The 12837-nt window shown below is 42.2% G+C and overlaps 1 protein-coding gene across 1 annotated transcript; it reads left to right on the top strand.

The window, feature by feature from the left end:
• The first annotated feature begins 5971 nt into the window (after positions 1–5971).
• LOC310781351 (uncharacterized protein) lies at positions 5972–12197 on the top strand. Its single transcript, XM_083641963.1, has 7 exons — positions 5972–6208; positions 6807–6872; positions 6954–7035; positions 7134–7212; positions 8729–8795; positions 9975–10123; positions 10211–12197. Exons 1-7 carry the CDS (start codon positions 6074–6076, stop codon positions 11343–11345), a joined length of 1713 nt encoding a protein of 570 aa, XP_083498089.1. The 5' UTR covers positions 5972–6073; the 3' UTR covers positions 11346–12197.
• The last annotated feature ends 640 nt before the right edge of the window (positions 12198–12837 follow it).

The raw sequence follows: 12837 nt of genomic DNA, 5'->3' as shown, positions 1-12837 counted from the left end.
TACTTGGTTTTGCTTCAAATGGGTTTGAAATGGTACAATAGGTGGGACACTCCCTGACTGCAGCAGTAGTAGACTGCTCCACCATGCTCTCCCCTGGAATGACAGCACACAGTGTGAGCGTTGACACAAGGCACAGCAGCAGTGCCCGTATCTCCACATGCATGACATGAATGGTGTATTCCTGTGAGTGCCACAGTGTGCCCGGGGGGGAGAACAGAAGAGAATGGCTACAGGTTTTTTTTTTTGGGGGGGGGGGGGGGGGGGGGTTCTAACAGGAGGGACATAGTCGGACACACAACAGATAGCTGCACCCATACATGCTGGACGCACCTAATATAATGGTCATTGAGTGAATATGGACGCAGAAAGGGTGAGTTACTGTATCGGCAACTTAAAATGTGTGGCTGTCACCCCAGAATCTAAAGCGGTACTGCTGCCTGATGACGAGCTGTTTCACACTGTGACACAAGACACATCCGCTCTGGATATAAAGTGACTTTCTCCCAAGATAGTTCCCCAAGATAGTGCCACTTCCAAGATAGTGCCACTTGGCTGTACAACCAACGTGTCTCACAGCTGAGGCTGAATGATACGGGCTGGAGTTAATCTGTCCACCATTTCTAGCATCACAATTATTATTTATAGATTTGTGGGGATTTGTGGGGAGGTTTTATGCCAAGCCATCAAGGCACGTTCTAAAATAGCTGAAAAGAACAGCCGGAAAAGGAGGTCTAACTGGACCGGAAGGCGATTACAATATTCGGATCTCCAAAAATAGAGAGATCAATTATATAACAAGTGAAACATTATTATATGATAGTGCAGCCTACTGTACTGTTGGAGAGAACTGGAATATGATCGGGTTGTTATGTACGATCTGCGGCAGTTAGAGATGCTAATAGTGTTGTTGTTGTTGTTGTTGTTGTTGCTGCCGTTGGCCACTTTTTGAACTGGATCGTTTCATGTAGCCTGCACCACTAAATGCAAAGGTATGGCCGCTCAAGGGTAAACAAAGGCATTGGAGCCATGCCAGAGTAGACGTGAACAACACATGTCACACACTACGGTCACACACAACCTCTTTCACACGGTGACTTTTAGTTCATACCGCCGAACGTAGCAGAGCTGAAGCTTGAGGCAGGCACAAGCTGAACTGACGCCTCACCGTTCACACAAGAAGCCTTCTCTTTTCCTCTCAGCGCCTCCTCGGCGCACCTTGAACCCGCCCACAACTCCCATTGACTTCATGTCCTGGCAGCTTCAAGCTTCACGCGTCACGCTTGGGAAATAGGACTGAATCCTGAACCATCGCTTGAGCAAAGCGTGAGCGTGGCTTCAGCGTGACACGCGCGCGCGGGGTGGTGCGAACGACCTCGCCTGTTAACAAGGACGCCTAAATGAAACTTGTGGGTTCAGCGTAGGTTGAGCTTAGGTTGAGCGTTGCTTCGGCGTATGGTGTGAACGGGGCTTTATGCAGACATTTTGCACAAGAACGGGTACAGTGAGCTAAGAGCTTTGAACAAATCCACAGATCCATTAGAAGCAACACCTGTATATTAAATATTAAAAGCCTCAGAGAGAGTGTGAGAGTGTGTGTGTGTGTGTGTGTGTGTGTGTGTGTGTGTGTGCGCGTGTGCGTGCGTGTCTTGATGCTCGTAATCCACAACATTAAATATTGAAAAAGGCATGCTATGGTTCTGATCAGTCATGCAGGCTTTGCCCTGAGCACTGACAACACAGGTATCAACTTTGTGAGTTTTAAGAGGGTGTTGTTGGTGTGTCAGCGATGGCAGTAAATAATGTTGGATTATCTTCTGTGTGACTGGATGTTCTACACTGCTAACAACACTCACATTTACAGTCATGACAACAGTCCTGTTAAAGGTGTGACGTGTAACAATTTAACAGCTATACACCATTACCATAATTAATTACCAGACTCTAGTATAATTACCGTAAACAAGGGAGAGCATGGCAGCCTGTATGGGTCTCTACAAAGGGAGATAGCTGTATTGGACTGTACAATATAGGCTATCTCCCTTTGTGGCTTAACAGCCTCTGTATATGACACATACTGTAGACGGCCATTGTTATAGAGAGGCAAAGTGACCGCCTACTTCCTGCTTCAGCACTGTACCAGAGATTTTCATCCGCCATTTATTTTCCCATACACATTTTGTGTGTTGTGTTTCGAGGGGTAGTGTTCAGCAGGCTGACAGCTTGTGGGAAAAAGCTGTTAAGCACCCTGGAAGTTTTAGAGCGGATGGACCTGTATCTCCTACCTGAGGGCAGGAGGACGAACAGATGATGAGCCGGGTGAGATGAGTCCTTGATGATGCTGTGGGCACGGCGCAGGCAGCGGGAGGAGAGACTGGCCAACCTAAAGAAATCACTTCCATGATCTATTTATCCTCTACAGCAAAGCAGGGGTGGGAGGGGGAGCAGCATTCTCTTTGCAAGAGGGCACAAAGGGGGTTATGGGAAATGCGGTTTTAATTCAGAGAAACAAGCTTGCACCAACGACACCGTTGCCATGAGATAGAGGCTAGACATTTTCGGAACCACACACAGTCTCATTTGTTTGTAGTAATTATACCAAGGAGGCATCAAGATTAATGTGTACAAATCCTACATGGTGCACCTTTAAAGCGTTTCTTTTCATTTCAGTTCCTCGGTTCTCAGCAACACACTCACAGTCACCAGGGGGCGCTAAAGTGGTGAGCTCCTCTTGCAATCCCTGCCAAATCCCTCCCTTGCACATGCATGTGCACACACACGCACGCATGCACGCACACACACACACACACACACACACACACACACACACACACACACACACACACACACACACACACACACACACACACACAAGCCAATTGCATGTCATTATGGTCCCACTGGTTCCACAGATCCATGCATATGTTAATCTTTCTATCAATATCAAACTGAATTAGAATAAGGCTTTAGGCTTGGATGCATGCAGTGTAGCGGCGGCACTAAAAAGCAACAGCAGATATGGGATGCCTGCAGAGCGCTGCAGTTTCCACAGTAACTAAGACCAAAAATAGAAACCCAAAACCAGCGGCCATTCAACATTCAATTCCCTGTGATCATACAGGATTCTATTTATACCTTCTAATGGTGCGAGCGATATACACTCATGTGGAAATGTAACTGTCCAATTACTGTCAAAGAAGATGATATCATGCTCCAATTATACATTCACACCTCTGAATGTGTATTTTGTGCCAGTGATCCGTACACTATGAAACCTGCATCTAGGTTAGGATATTAATACTTACATTATACAAGACAGTTACAATCAGACCTCTATAGGCTTGATTACTGGATAGATTGCACTCTGTGTGTGTGTGTGTGTGTGTGTGTGTGTGTGTGTGTGTGTGTGTGTGTGTGTGAGTGAGTGAGTGAGTGAGTGAGTGTGAGAGAGAGAGAGTGTGTGTGTGTATGTGTGTGTGTGTGTGTGTGTGTGTGTGTGTGTGTGTGTGTGTGTGTGTTCAACCAACACAAGCAGACAAGTTCATTCTGGCTGATGTAACAGAGCTGAAAAATGCTAGACTCAGTACACGGTGTGCTATGCTTGCTGTATTATTTCAGTGCCACTGCGGCAGAAGCTCGTAGCCTATGAAATATGCTTCAAAGCTGTGCTCAACAAACGTTAATATCGCAAAAAACTATACATGACATCGATTATATTTAGACATTGTGAATGAAAGCAGAAGTAGCTCAAGGGTCTGATGTATAGTTGTAGTGTTAAAGTTGCGTGAACTGTCACAGTTTTAAAATGTGTGAATTTAGTCAAAAGTACAGCCTGCTAAATACAACAGCCTCCCTGGCTGTCAGGGGTCGTCTCTCAGAGTTTCCAGGCGGGCGGGCAGCACCCATGCATTGGATTGTCCGCTCGCTCCGCACGAAGCAGCCTGGCTGCCTGGTACTCCGCGGTACAGCCAGGGAGGCTGTCAGGCTCAGAGACGCGCCATTATCGTTATAAATGTAAATAATATTCCTGGAATGCGTGTTTTAACGAGCCAGTTACATTTCTTTGCATTCTTAGAGATTATTGTTTTTGGTTTTTGTTCATGTTTCTAACAATTGGCCAAGTTAGTAGTTAGTTTATGGGATAGGAATTCTGCCAGATGACAGGCACTAGGCGCCATTTTCTCTTTCTTTTGGAAGAGAAAATTATCCTGAAATGAAGATTTGATTGACAGCTGCATGTCGTGATATGATTGGTTGAAATGGGGTAGAAATTTAATAGTACTAGGTGACGTCAGCAAACTGTACATTACTGTTATCAATGAAATCTTGAAAAATGAACTTTTGATGTAAAAAGTGTGAACAACTAAAGAAATTAGACTTTTGTGATTTTGTTTGCATACATTATTAAATAGGTGCACTGCATACCCAGGTATTTGAACTAAAAGAAAAGAAAATTCATTTTTGGGTTCAGCTCAAATTTAAAGTATGAAGGAGTAGTTAGAGTTCAAAGAGTGGTTTCACCTGAACAGCAGTTGCACCCAGAAGTAGCTATAGCCAATCTGTATGTTTACAATTGACAAACATGCTGATTCTGGTGGTTTGGTTTTAGCCTATCCCCCATTCATACATAAAGGCCTGACTATAGACTCAAGTGGCCTCCGCCTGCTCAAAGGCTTCTCGTCAACTCCTGGATTTAAATACCACATAATTTCTGAATTGCTCTAATGTAATGTATGCTGCTATAGCATACATCATCCTATATATTTATGGGGAGTTAGTGTGGCTGCAGTAGGCTATACCAAATAGTGATTTTTTAGTATCAAACCTTGTCTTTTTTTATTATCACCATTGCTATAATATTAGGTGATAATAGTAGTTTTTTTGTGACTTCTATAGTATCCTTCTAAAACAGTACTTGTCAAACTTTTTCACATCAAGGAGGACCCCTAAACTGAGTAGACCACTGACCGTGACCCTCATCTGATATAGTCTCAGGGTCCCCCATATTTTAGCTTTTGTGATGACCCTCCCATTGGGTGCCCCTGGGCCTTCTTAATCTTAAGCCCAATGAGTGCATCGGGACCACTTCCCAGGTGCACCCAATCAGCCTAATAATGACCCCAGCAGGCTCCTGCAAGACAGGGTGGGAGGATCGTCACACTTTTAGATGTTTTGCCACTTTGAGAACCATTGTTCTAAAATATATTCTAGATGGGTTTTAACTTGACAACATACACATTCTAAATTGCCCCTATAGCTTACAATCCTGTTGCAGTATTTGCTGACAGGAAATACGATCGGTTTCAAACCGAGTTTCCCTACTAGCAACACAATTCCGTGAAAACCGTCTATAGGATTAATATTTATTTTTCCTAAGAGCACCGCCGATTAAAATATCTTCAACCTACTGTAGTTGAAAGGTGTAACTCACCGGTTCAAACGTCTTTGGGATAGCCTCCCTCGTCACGACATTCGGTGATGTCACGTGGGTTGCACTTTGTAGTCCAGTTAGTGTGATACCTTCCGTGTCTGTCGGGAATTCAGAAGAGCGATACAACAAAGTGCTAAATAAGACGTGGGTTGCCGAGATGGGAGGTTTACCGTACCACATTTTGGCTAATTATTAATATCTTAATTCAAACATCAACTTTCGTGCATTCTCTCTTCTAAGTTATGCTGCTATAGTAGCTGTGTCCTGCTTGATTTGTAAACTAATACTGCGGCAATCTAATGTCTACTTTTGTGACAGGATCACTGTGTTATTTCAATGGTTATTTCCGACCAGAAGCACTGCAAATTGTGTCAAGTCGTATAAATGTGCAAGTTTATTTATTTATTTATTTCAGGGACAGTGCAAGTTTGATGTTTACGAGGAGTACCTGAAGGCAGCAGTAGTACTGCAGCCACCATCGGTGCTGTGCTGTGCTGTTGCTGTGACTATGTAAAGCTGGAAGGACGGATGGATAGGGTCGTCCCCATCGCACTTATACAAGTTTAACTTGACTCATGCCAGATTATAGTGCGAAACCAGATTTCGTCTTTATTTTTGCTTTATCTAGTCATATCATATTTTAGAATGATGGAGGACGACTGCGTGTGCGAGTATGATTCGACCTGGGACACAGAGAGTGATGGAGACGACCCGGCTGGAGAGAGAGAGAGCCAGACCCGTCGTTCAAGTCAAGACAAAAACAAGACGTCTTGGACTTTAGTAGGTGCAAGTAATACGGTTATTGAAAGCCGAAGATTAATTTGACTAAGGCCTATCAAGCTTGCTAATTGTTTTAGCACTTGGCAACTATTAGCATTAGATAGCTAACGCTAGCTTTCTGCTTCACTGCTGCAGGCTTGCTAACTAACGCTAGATAGCTTAGATAGCTTAGCTAGCTAGCCACTGGCGTTAGATGACGTTTGATGGGCCAGGTCGTTTACCTGAAAATCGTAAATGGTTATGTTTTAGTGTTTCGTTTGTTATGAGTGAGTTAGCATTATTCCAGCTAAATGAATATTGTGAGCCCATTTGCTGAAGGAGAGAATGGGTTAGCTTGGCCTAATGTAAGTTAAGATGCTGGCTAGGTTGAGGTTTGCTCGCTAAGGTTAATTAACGTTAAGCTAATTAGCTTTCCAACGACGCAATTGAAAGCAGCCCTCGCAGAGACAACGAATGATGACGTTCCATCTTAGTTCCAAATTAGGATTAATCGACTAACTATTTATCATAATGATATTCGCCCATAATTTACCCCATTCAGACATTTGTGTTAACCCTGAACGTTAATTCAATCTTATTTGCATACAAACCTTTGCAGTGGCATCATACGCCTAGAAACATACGGGCAGCAAAGGACATGCAGAACTACAGACGAGGCTACCCAGTAAGTCAAACCTCCAAACACAAAATATCATATCTGTCACAATTTAGAGTGACCTAATTATGGTGTCTGTCCTTTTTATAGAATCTCACAGATGACGAGTGCTCAGAAGACAAAATGACCAACTTGAAATTCTATCTCAATCAATTCCCCTCCTCTCCTGATGGTAACATTGAACTTTAATTCAACATAATTCTTATTTTCAATGTGTTGAAAAGTTCTGCCTGTAACAGTGTGATGCATTTTTTTGCTTAATTTGGACAGATGTCTACATTGAATCATTTCATAAAGAATGGAAAACTGATTACAAGAGACTGGAGAGAGTTCATTCCTACATCCAGTGGTATGTATTGCTCAAATCTGCGTGCTCTAAATAAAATGAATGACTGGTTATTATAACTCTTTCATGCAATAGCCACAGTGCTTGATGGATCCATGAATATTCTTGCCACTTTAGTTATTTCACTAAACCAAAACATAGAAAATAACCTGCTTACTAAGTGCTAATAATCAAACTAATCAATCACAGTTCAAATGTACCACCATTTAATTGGTCTATAGTGTCAGCTGATCCTTAAATTGAGATTTGACAGATGAACAAATTGGAGCTGACGCTTCTACCTTCCTCCATTGATAATGTGTGGTGTCTAGGGCTGTTGAAACGAATTTTGATATTCGAATATTATTCGAATTTAATAATTATGAACGAAATTCGATTATTATTATTTTTTTAAAACGAATATTTTTTTATTAAATTTTTTTTTTTTTTTTTTTTTAGAACACTAGAACAGTGACAAGTTCTGACAACATACTTGAAGAAAAGAGTGTTAACTGAAGTTGACTGTTGAAGCTGCTATACTGATGTAAACCTACCTGTAGCTCTTAAAATGTATGTTCATTCATTGTTAACTGAAGTTGACTGTTGAAGCTGCTATACTGAATGTAAACCTATAGCTCTTAAGTGCAATACGTGACTGATTTTTTTGTTGTTCATGGCTGATTGTTGTTTTGGCAAAGTTTACTTATTTGTTTATTGATAAGGAGCTCAAACAAAGGCTGTGTCTTTTTTATTATCAATTATTTTATTTTAGCATTTCAGACAGCACCAATACATCACTGATGAATATTAACTAAGCTCTGGTTATCTGACCTATTTTCTAATGCAATGAATGTATGTACATTGTACAAGGAACATGTTTTCTTAAATATACATCATTGCTGGACTATTTGTGATAAGCCTAATATTATTTTGAATATTCATCCACCATTCACTTTTCCATCTACATTTGGTAAAATGCTTAGAAAAAGTTTTACTTGGTCAAACCCAAAGATTCAGCTATATTTAGAATCAGAACACAACATAAGAGAAGACAACAATTCACTCAGACCCAAATTTTTTTTTTTTTTTTTTTTTAATTCAATTAAAAAATTAATTAAAATATTCGAATATAATTCGAATATTAAAATGTATAAAGCACTGAAATTCGAATTTGATTATAGAGGGAGATTGACAGCCCTAGTGGTGTCCCCTGAAAGATGGTCAGTTTACTGATTCAAGCTTCTAAGACAAGTATTATGAGGATATACAGGGCTTAACGGTGTCAGGCGCCATGCCTGATTTCAGAGCAGAGCGGTTTAAAAGGAGATTGCTGCAGCTGCCAGTACTTCAGAGGCTCTAACTGTACTGCATTTCTGTAGTTGGTGAAGTGACGGCATCATCGTTGCTGCTGCTGCTCTGAGCATTGTTGGAATAGTCAAAAGCAACAACTCGTTATCGGTGTAGAAGCGTCAGAATGACTATTCATCACATGTTCATTGGTTTTGTGCTGTTTGTTTCTTGGACCCTCCATCATTTGAAGGCTGTTTCCACTGCGAGAACCAGGGGTTAATTACATGGCTTCAGAACTCACCAAGAAGGAGATTGTGGTGAGTGGACAAGAGGCCTTTAATTAAATGAATCATCATCCGAGCAATTAGTTATGCATCAAGGAGAAGTAAATAACACACAAGGCTCTCAGTGTGAGCAGCAGAATTCTTAAATTCAAAGTCGTATTTGGTTTTTGCATGGTCAATTTCGAACTCTAAATATTTTTGCTTCATAATTGTTTAATTGTATTCATGCTGTTCATCCTGCAGTCCAGTTAAATATTTCTTCCACATTCAAAAGCCTTTTGACTTTGCTCCGTCAGTCTAGTTATCTGAAGATATCCTAGAGGAAATGCCTGTAGTTAAACCCAAAGGATTAGCACCATTTCACATCTTCGATTGAGATCAACCAAATGCGTATGAGCAGAAACACAGCGGCCTCTGCAGAACGGCTACAGAGGGCAGCTGCAGCAAAGTCACAGCTTAATTGGAGAGCCCTCCCACTCCTCTTCATTCCCCATCACCAGCCTTTCCAATACAAGCACCTAGTATGTCATAGAGATGCATCAACCAATCGGCCGGTGATCATAATTGGGTCGATAGGCTTTCTCAATGAGATTTGGTGATTGGCTGAGCACCATTGCAGCTGCCTGATCATGAAAGCCCTTGACTATATATTGATCTGAAACGATATATTTGATCAGAAACAATTCAATGTATTGGAAAGAGGGCACAGTCTGCAGTATGCTGCCTGAATGAAAGGCTTTTTCATGCACGTCACGAGGTGAATAAACACCTCGGGCATCAGGCACACACTTGCATGTAATGACTATTTGGATAACAAATGTATGATTTATTTGCATGATTAGACCGGCAATGTGTCATGCAGCCATAAAACCATGTTTAACACAGTGCTGCACTAACAGCTGGCTAACTAGAAATGTTATAAAATATTCAAAGTCAAGGGAGATGGTGGTATGAATTGTGCCATGGTCCTGTAACATGTGGTCAATCAATTTGCACAACGTTTAGGAGTTGACAGTACAAGCAAATCGCCATCTTTTCTGTCAACCGTATGTCCAGTAAGGAACAGATCAAAAGTTAAGCATGATTCAACTCTGGCTGAACAATGACCATGTGGGTCGTCGAGAGCGTAAATGTGAGTTGAAGCTGTGGAGATGTTGTCCTGAAATGTTCCGTCTCATCCAGAGTCTCATCTCCACCGTGTCTCCTCCTCAGGCCTTCAAGAAGAGCGACGAGGCCAAAAGGCGGCTGGTGGAGTCCTATGAACTCATGATGGGCTTCTACGGCATCCAGGTGGTCAACAGAGAGACGGGCGAAGTGAAACGCGCTGAAAATTGGAAGGAGCGTTTTGGAAACCTTGAACGGTACGTTTCAAGTATTTTCATGCCGGTAACTTTCAAAGATGTATATCTTCATTTCATTTCAGCTCACAACTCTTTCATCTCCCTCAGGAATATGCACAACAATCTACGCATCACTCGCATCCTGAAGAGCCTAGGAGAGCTGGGCTTTGAGCACTATCAGGCCCCGCTTGTGCGCTTCTTTCTGGAAGAGACTCTGGTCAAGAAGAACCTCAGCAGTGTTAAACGCAGCGTCCTCGACTACTTCCTGTTTGCCGTGCTGGACAAGCAGAAGCGCCAAGAGCTTCTGCGCTTTGCCTACCTTCACTTTGAGCCAAAGGATAAGTTTGTGTGGTGCCCCAGAAAGATGCAGAAACAGTTCAAGAAAGCAGACAAGAGATCTGAGGCTTTGGGGAATGGAGATGGAAGGGAGGAAGTCTCTCCGCGGGCTAAAGGCAAAGATGGAGAGGCAGGTGGAGCACAGAAAGAGGATGTGGGTGGGCTGGATAACGTGGCAGAGGTTCAGAAAGGAACCGATAAAGACAAACTCTCTGATGATGCTTCTTCTGAGCCAAAACCAGAAGCTGGGACGGTTGGAAACGGAAATACGGAGATTGAATCTGAGGATGAACTTTTGGAGAACGGGAATGGCTGTACCGACGAGGACGTTGTCGAAATGGACCAGTCGGCCGTTCCCAACGCTGTGCCGGGGAAAGTTGAGACCGAGGCGGAGTGCAGAGAACCCGGCAAACCGGAGTGCAGAGAACCCAGCAAACCCAAGGACACCATCCAGGAACCGGTGAGCAGTACACCACCCGATGGAGACATCGAGTTAGAAAAACCACCGAAGAAGAAGAGGGAGGATAACGGGGGGCTGCCGGGCGACAGTCCTGCCAGAGACGTTGCCAACGGGCAGAAGGAGGAAGCGGTCATTTCAAATAACAAAGCTGCTGGTCAAACAAGCCCGTCGGTGTCGACGCCCCTTAAGACCAAGCCTGAAGGTTGTTCTAAACACTCGCCCTCGCTCTCCTCGGGAAGGGAGGAAAAAATCCCAAGGACTGACTTTAATAACGTGCCGGATAACGAGGAGCAGGGGCAAACAACACAGGCCAACGGGGCACTGGCCAGCACTGACAAATGTGTTGACAAACAGACAAATGGGAAGGACTCGGAGGCCATGGACGTGGAGTCAAACCCCTCAAGCTCAGACCAAAACATGGATAGTGAGGGGAAATACACTAATTGAGCATAAATTAAATGTAACTGAAGGACAGAGTATGAGTTTAAAAGAGTTTGTGGGCCTTATTTGTACTCTTTCATGTTTAGATATTGATTCTTTTTACTTTCAAGAAGTATATATGAAATCCTGAACTCACAGGATGTGGGCATGGATGTGACTACATGGCTAATCCGCAAGGTAGTAATGATTATGACAATAAAACTGACATTTAATATCGCTACAGAGTACATTAAGCACTGTTATGGTTAATGTAATACGTCAGTGTAAATGAAATGATTGATCTTTTGTTTAATACCTTAGTACTTTCACAACTGAGCGCTTCTTTTTTTTTTTTTTTTTTGCACTGAAAAAAGAATAATTGAAGGAGCTGAAAAGAACATTCTGAATTGGTTTGCATTTTTGCTGGTCCCACAGTCAAATTAATTTAAGATTGAATGTCTGTTCTAGTTTGTTTTGTTTCAAGAATGTTGCACAATTTGTATGTTTTGGTGCAGATTTGGAAAGTTTTGACATTTGAACAATTGACAGCATTGCCAAAAATCTGATAGACTGGTTGATTGTATGTTGTCTTGGCAGTATTGAGATGCGAAGCTTTGGCTGAAATTCTAAGTCTACTGTATGTGAATGTTTTTTTGAGACGGGACATTTAGGAGCCAGGGTGATTTGTTGTTCTCGCTATTTATTGATGCATCTTTTTATATTTGCACTTCTGATTTTCGGTACTAATTGTTGACGTTATCTTACATTCTTATGATATTTACATGACAAAATGGTAATAATACAATAGTGCTGAATGATTTACTTTGATGTATTTCCCAACTAAATACCTGGCTATTGACATCGCAGAATAAAATTCTACTATTTTCTGATGTTATTAATGAAATTAGTCTATAATGTGTGTTAGCCAAAGTCTAAATCCAATCCTAGTTTATTGAATATCTATTCTCAGGAAAACACTGGTAGGTATCAGCTTTTGCTCCCCATTGCTGTGGCTGTTTTCTAGGTTTTTCCCACTCGAGCAGCATATAGTCACAAGTATCCCCAGTAAATGAATAGAGAATCCGTGAGGTGAGGTGACATCTCCGGATCAGAGTGGGCTTGTGGGTGTGACGTCCTCACGGACTCGACATATGTCATTGACATTAAAATGGGGACAGTGAGCAGCCAACTCTGTTCAGGGAGTTTGCGCTGAACTGCTTCTCGTTGTATTTTGTCCCGAGCTGCATCTGAGATCTACCCCATTTCCTGTTGGAATGTCATAAATAAAATGTTGAAGACATTTTTGCTGGCTCATTTTCAGTTGAGGTAGTAGAATAGTTTATAAGTTGATTTGCCATTTACACTATACTGCTTTTAGGTTATAGCTTTTCACAAGTGGTTATGAGGAGGGCTGCTTGTTTCAGCCTGTTTTAACAAAACTAAATATAATGATTAAATAATGATTTTGGCTTCACATTGATGAGTAATGGATCCCCCCCCCCTGCTTGCAGCAGCAGCA

The sequence above is a fragment of the Poromitra crassiceps genome, assembly GCF_964638095.1.
Source record: "Poromitra crassiceps genome assembly, chromosome: 8".
In the NCBI taxonomy this organism is placed as follows: Eukaryota; Metazoa; Chordata; class Actinopteri; order Beryciformes; family Melamphaidae; genus Poromitra; species Poromitra crassiceps.
The sequence above is the reverse complement of the archived record's forward strand: the minus strand, read 5'-3'. Positions and strand labels throughout refer to the sequence as shown.